The sequence below is a fragment of the Dipodomys ordii genome, unplaced genomic scaffold (genome assembly GCF_000151885.1).
Source record: "Dipodomys ordii isolate 6190 unplaced genomic scaffold, Dord_2.0 Scaffold31, whole genome shotgun sequence".
NCBI lineage: Eukaryota > Metazoa > Chordata > Mammalia > Rodentia > Heteromyidae > Dipodomys > Dipodomys ordii.
This window is the reverse complement of record NW_012267247.1, coordinates 8,976,865-8,983,943: the sequence shown is the minus strand read 5'-3', so window position 1 is coordinate 8,983,943 and position 7,079 is coordinate 8,976,865. Positions and strand designations below refer to the sequence as shown.

Below are 7,079 nucleotides of genomic sequence, written 5' to 3'. Positions count from 1 at the left end.
AAAAAAAAAAAAAAAAAGTATATGGCAGATCCAACAAAAGACCAAATTTCTGCACAAAAGAACAGGAACACCTCTCTGCATGGGCACTGAGGGTAGCTACAGAGATCCAGACCACACAGCAGCCCCATAACCTGTTCCTTGTGCCAGCACAAGACCATGCAATGGAAGACTAAGCATTCATTATCCAAAAGACTTGGGATATGTCTCAGGGGCTAGGAGTGTGGCTTAGTGTTAAGAGTGCTTGTCTAGCATGCATGAAGCCCTGGGTTTGATTGCTCAGTACCACATAAACAGAAAAGGCTGGGTGTGGCGCTGTGACTCAAGTGGTAGAGCACTAGCCTTGAGCAAAAGAGGCTCAGAGACAGTGCCAAGGCCTTGAGTTGAAGCCCCAGGACTGGCAAAAAAAAAAAAAAAAGAACTAGGTGCCAGTGGCTCACGCCTGTAATCCTAGCTACTAAGGAGGCTGACATCTGAGGATTGAGGTTCAAAGCCAGCCCCGGCAAGAAAGTCTGTGAGACTCTTATCTCCAATAAACCACCAGAAAGCCGGAAGTGGCGCTGTGGCTCAAGTGGTAGAGCACTAGCCTTGAGCTGAAGAGCTGAGGGACAGCACCCAGGCCCAGAATTCAAACCCCACGACCAACTCTGGAATATTTGCAAATATAATGAGGTATTGGAGGTAGAACCCAAATTTAAACACAAAATTCAATTATACACTGTCTGAAGGTATTTTAATGTAGTATCTTACATAATTTTGTTCATTAAACAAAATTTCTGTACACTGTACCATTATATAATAAGTCAGGGTTGTAACTTTGTACACATGGTGTAATGTGCTCAAAAATTTTTGAAATTGGAACATTTTGGATTTGGGGCAACTGAGCTACTTCAGTTCTGAGAATCTGGTCTGAGATCCCTGCTATCTATGACAGATGTCTCAGATGTCCTGAGACATTAGGAAGTTTTAGGACAGAGTTTGGTTGTATATAAACAGGAACACAAAGAGTACAACCACAGGTGGACCAAGCAAACAGCCTGTGGTGCAGTGCGGAGGCTCATAAAGAGCAACTTTTGAATAACCACCGATGTGAAGGCTTGATGCCCACTGTCCTTGACAATGAAATGGGAAAAGGGCCAGTGTGTGTCCACAGGTATTTCTGAGATGCGGCATGGCAGTATATGTGTGTGTGGAACTATCTACCAGTGTTTCTGGAGACAAATGTCATCTATCAGTCGAACATCTCACCAAGCCCCCTTCAAGAGCTCTTCTCCTCCTAAATCAGTAATGTGTCTCCAAGCTCCATGCTAACAGCATACTAACTAACTAACCTCTTGGGAAAAACCACATCCTTCAAAATATAAGCCCATATTAAATAGTTACTGGATAATGTTCTAAAATTTTGTCTGTGTTTATTTTTTTTAAGGTGAAAAAAAAAGCAGTGACAGAATCATTTCACCCCCAAAGTCAGCAGTGCTCACCTCTTGGAAGAGTGAGGACATCTCACAGACCAGGCAGGAGCTGGGGCTCTGCATCTCACAACGGTGTCTGTCTGACAGAAAGAAGTCTCGCAAGAGTGGTGTGTGGGTCAGAGCCTGCACAATGCAGTTCATGAAGCACGTGTTCCCCAGGTTGATCAACCCACGCAGGCCTGCAAGGGAAGCCACCAAGAGCAGAGTCGTATGTGCTAAGCTATGGATGCACAATGCCAAGTCCCCAAAACAACTTCTACATCTAAATAATCACTTTACCCTGCATTCAAGAAGTGATACAGTATTTTTTTCTAGTGTGTGTGTGTGTGTGTGTGTGTGTGTATGTGTCTGTGTCTGTGTCTGTGTCTTGAACTCAAGGCCTGGGTGCTGTCCTGAGCTTTTTTTTTGCTAACGGCTAGCACTGTACCACTTGAAGTTCTACTTCTGGCTTATTTGGTAATTAGTTAGAGATACGAATTTCAGGAACTTTCCCAGACAAGCGAACTTTGAACCACAATCCTCAGATCTCAAGTCTCCTGAGTAGCTAGGATTGCAGGTGTGAATCATGGCTGTAATTTTTATATGAACAACACTAAGGAATGTTCATCATCATGTCCCCTTCCAACTTAGGTTTCCTTAGAGTTATCCAAAATGTATTTTCCATAAAAACAATGAGAATGAAGCCTCTCTAACAACCCACCATTGCTTTTCAAAATTGTTCTAAAATGTACAACTCCTCTTTTTTTGAGCCACTCAGTGAACATCTTCATTCTCAGGTATCTTCATTTATCTTCCTAGAGATTAACCTGGTCAGAATATGCTTGTGTCCTTTACATGTGCCTACAAGGGAGTGACACTCTGCACCAGTCTTTTGCGTCAGCAGAAAGCAGGTACCCAATACCTGAATGTTAATAATAAGCAAATCTATGAAGGACACAAAGATAAGCAGAGTTCAAATAGAATCATGGTGTTATGAAGCTTACAGATTTACGTTTATCTGACACCTAACCAGAAATGACGATGCTCAGCGCACTATCCCCCACCCACCTATGGTGCAGTTGGAGGTTATCTTCCTCCTCTTGGGGTTGTGTTTCAGCAGTTCCAGCTCCCGTTTGGTTGGTTCCCAAGTTGAAAACTTCTCTCCAGCGCCTAATGCAGATAAAGGACAGGTGCTGTTAGCTAAATTCTCATGGTGTGTATTTATAAATAAGAGCTTTACTGATGTGCTATTTATCATTTACTTCATAACTCATAACCCATAATGTTAGGGCTTTCTAACACCCTCCTATACTGAGACAGGAACAAGACACTTCCTGAAAAAAAGAACACAATACCACTCATCAATGCCATCTCAACACTAATGCAAATGGCTGTCTTTCCACATGCCTCTAATCCCTGGGTATAAAGATTGGAGCTTCAGTTCCAATGGGAACTAATTGGCAACAAGATGAAGGATTTTCCTGCCTGTAAATGAGACTGACAAAGAAAATGCATTTTTGAGGCATAGCTCAGTAAGAAAGCACTTGACTATCCTGAGTTCTGTCCCCAGCAATCTACCTACTGAAGAGCTTTTATACCATAGGAGACTAATACCCAATAAATGCTGGTGCAAATGCTAATAAGCATCATCCTTCATCCTAATCATACGCTCTTCACTTGGAGGCATTTGTTTCACATTGCCTAAGATTTCTGCGTAAGTCAATAAACTTTAGGGAGTAAGCATCAAGCAGATGAGATTGCAGAATGACTTTGGAAGAATTCTATTTTAATATGGAATTTTCAGCTCTATGGTTTAACTGTTCTACACAAAAAATAATATCTTTACATGTAGTAGGGATGGTATTAAGTTTTGAGGGAGACAAGAATAGAAAATATGAGTCAGAAATTATTTTCCAGAAATGACCTATTAATCATGAATATAATTCTGATCAGCAAATAATTCTGCTCTCAAAAAAATGGTCAAGATACACTGTATGTGTAAACTGTTTCGGTGAATGGCAATTCCTTTGTACAACTACTTATAAATAACAAAAATATTTTTTTCTTTTCTTTTGTTGGTTGTGGGTCTTGAACTCTGGGCCTGGGCACTATCCATCAGCTCTTCAGCTCAAGGCCAGTGCTCTACCACTTGAGCCACAGCACCACTTCCAGTTTTCTGGTGGTTTATTAGAGATAAGAGTCTCATGAACTTTCCTGCCTGGGCTGGCTTTGAACCTTGATCCTCAGATCTCAGCTGGGATTACAGGTGTGAGCCACTGAAGCCTGGCTGATTTTTTTAAGTGGGGGTGTTTTCACTACAGAACAGTCAAGGCAAGCATGAATAAAACAGTCCAGATTTCCATGCTTTCCTTGCACAATGGTTATTCTCCTACTTGAAAGCATAGGTACTGATCCATCAGTTACTGCAGACCTCTGTGAACTTCTTTTTTTTTGTCGGTCATGGGGCTTGAACTCTGGGCTTGGGCACTGTCCCTCAGCTCTTCAGCTCAAGGCAAGCGCTCTACCACTTGAGCTACAGCGCCACTTCCGGTTTTCTGGTGGTTTATTGGAGATAGGAGTCTCACGGTTTCTCCTGCCCGGGCTGGCTTTGAACCGCGATCCTCAGATCTCAGCCTCCTGAGTAGCTAGGATTACAGGCATGAGCCACCAGCGCCTGGCTCCTCTGTGAACTTCTGTGGGAACTAAAAACTACTTTTTTTAAAAAAATCATGGAAACCAAGAAACAATGAAGAACTGTGCTATATTATGCTGCTGAACCTCTGGCTACAGAGCCATGAGGACAGGGAAGGGAACAAGGAGACCACAGTGGCAGTAGAGCCACAAAACACCAACCAGGAGAACAGAGGTCTGACCCACCCAGGAGGGCTCTATGGTGGGCTGTTCTGCTTTCCACCTGGCAATGTCACTCTGCTAACACAGACTTCATATCACCTAGTAGTTCAGAGATTTTACATCAATTTAGTCAGGAACATGGTTTACTCTCCTGGAAGGAGAGAAAAAGCTTTCTGGAGTACCACAATGCCAGGAGTGAACTATCTGTCTGGATTTCATCTGTCCTTTAGATGGGACAAGACATGACTCTGCTGGTACTGGAAGGAACTAAGCTCCAGGTATGCAAAAATGCTTTCAAGTGGAAGAATGTCATTGTTGGCATGCACAGCAGCCATAGCTTCTAGAGGATTGGACAAGAGGAACACCCTAGAAAGCAGTGCTGTGAGTACCTGTGTAGCTTTCACCCTACCTGCCTTCCTATGCAGGGCTCGGGGAAGTAATGAGCCACTGGAAGATCTCTTTCATCAAACTGACTCTGCCAGCACAGACAAACAGGTACTACCTCTGACTCGCACTCATGTCCTAGTATTTCTCTGTCTCTTACTGAGTTTTGCTCTCAACAGACCTGAAGGAACCTGAGGGTTAAGGGACAAAGCAGATAGGTAAATTTCGGCAGAATACAACCTTGCATCTTCCAAGCCTTCCGCTGTTCCTCTTTGGCAATTATTTCCATGTCTTTGTCATAGATGTAGTCCTGACACAAGAAGCAGTATATACCTCCATATGTCAGATCGATGGCTGTAGGGAGGAAACACACAACTTAGCACAGAAAGGCAATGCTTATAACAAAGTTGATCATGGAAGTCGAGTGCTCTGCACACACTGTAGCATCTCTCTTCTCTCTCATCACAGCACTTGAATTTCTCAGGCTGGAAGAGGTCAAGTGCTAGCTCTGGAAGCTTCTACAACTGAAGGAAAAGAATGGGGAATCAAGATGTCCATGCTTTACAAAGGACCCAATATTCAAATGTCAGGACTCTGTCTAAAAAAAGAATAAAATTTCTAACGTAGTCTTGTAATCATGGCTTTTCAGGGGATGGAAGCTAGGGAAACCTGAGTATGAGGCCATCCAGGGCAAAGGTAGACCCTGCCTCAGAGATCAAAAGTCTTGGTGTATGGCTGAAGTGGTAGAGTCTTTGCCTAGCATGTACAAGGCCTGAGTTTAATCCCCAGTACTAGAAGGAGTGGAAAAACAACAACAAAATCTCACTGAATATTTAGAAAGGTTCTAGGCCATCTGGCAGAATAACAATGTTCTGCTATACCTACAATTCATGACAAGACCACAGAAGGAACACAGCAGCTATTTGTTGTTCCTTCTATTTGGTATCTTCTTACTCTAAGGACAAAGGTGAAATCCAGGGGTCAATCTGACTAAAATATGTATATGTGTCAAATGAGTATGTGTCAAATACAAAAGTAAAATGCCTTTCAGTAATTATTACACACTAAAAAAAAAGTTTGTCGAGAACATATAACATGGGGCTGGGAAGGGGGCTCAGTGGTAGAGTGCTTGCCTTGCATGCCTGAGGCCCTAGGTTCGATTCCTCAGTACCACATAAGCAGAAAAAGCTGGAAGTGGTGCTATGGCTCAAGTGGTAGCTGAGCTGAAGTGCTGAGGGTCAGTGCCCAGGCCCAGAGTTCAGGCCCCATGACTGACACACTCATACACACTCACACACAGAACATATAACACGTGCTGTGGAGTAGGCATCAGTGTGTGAGAGCAAACAGAGCAGAGACTGAGGAAGATGAATAAACATACTTATGTGTATATGTGAAAATGGGACAATAAAGCTTGTGAAACTGCCAGGCACTGGTGGCTCATGCCACCAGCTACTCAGGAGGCTGAGATCTGAGGAGCAAGATTCAAAGCCAGCCCAGGTAAGGAAAGTCCATGGGACTCTTATCTCTAATAAACCACCAGAAAGATGGAAGTGGAGCTATGGCTCAAGTAGTAGAGTGCTTGCTTTGAGCTTGTGAAACTGATATGGGAAGAGGGGGAGTGAGAAGAAGGAAGAGTGACAGATGAAGTATGATCATGATAATCTATGTATATTTGAACATATCAAAACAAAACACACTTGTACAACTAAATTGATGCTAATGAAAATGAGGAGGAGAGGCTAGGAATACAGCTTAGTGGTAGAGTGCTTGCTTAGTTAGCATACATGAAGCCCTGGGTTTGATTCCTTAGTACCACATAAACAGAAAAAGCCAGAAGTGGTGTTATTGCTCAAGTGGTAGTGTGCTAGCCTTGAGCAAAAGCAGCTCAGGAAGGCTGCTGCAAGCATGCCTGCGTGGTGGGCGGCCTTTTCATGTGTCCTCTAGCCCCAACTGTGGGTCTCTCCTTGCAGCATTGGTGTGAGAGCAGAGTCTGAGTAGCAACCGCAGAGTCATGGCTGGACAAGCATTTAGGAAGTTTCTTCCTCTGTTTGACTGAGTGTTGGTCGAAAGGAGTGCAGCTGAAATTGTTACCAAAGGAGGCATTATGCTTTCAGAAAAGTCTCAAGGAAAAGTACTGCAAGCCATAGCAGAGGCCGTGGGATTGGGCTCTAAAGGAAAGGGTGGAGAGATTCAGCCAGTTAGTGTGAAAGTGGGTGATAAAGTTATTTTCCCAGAATATGGATGCACCAAAGTAGTTCTAGATGACAAGTATTATTTTTTTTTTGGGGGGGGGTCCAATCGTGGGGCCTGAACTCTGGGCCTGGGCACTGTCCCTCAGCTCTTCAGCTCAAGGCTAGCGCTCTACCACTTGAGCCACAGTGCCACTTCCGG

The 7,079-nt window shown here is 43.6% G+C and overlaps 1 protein-coding gene across 1 annotated transcript in view; it reads right to left on the bottom strand.

The window, feature by feature from the left end:
* Window positions 1-7,079, bottom strand: part of Usp22 (ubiquitin specific peptidase 22) — a 44,587-nt gene that overhangs the window by 27,408 nt on the left and 10,100 nt on the right. Inside the window, exons 3-5 of the mRNA XM_013016336.1 lie at window positions 4,926-5,039; window positions 2,517-2,618; window positions 1,479-1,648 (exon numbers count right to left, since the gene is read on the bottom strand). Of these exons, the coding sequence (XP_012871790.1) occupies window positions 1,479-1,648; window positions 2,517-2,618; window positions 4,926-5,039 (386 nt within the window). The remainder of the gene's footprint in view (window positions 1-1,478; window positions 1,649-2,516; window positions 2,619-4,925; window positions 5,040-7,079) is intronic.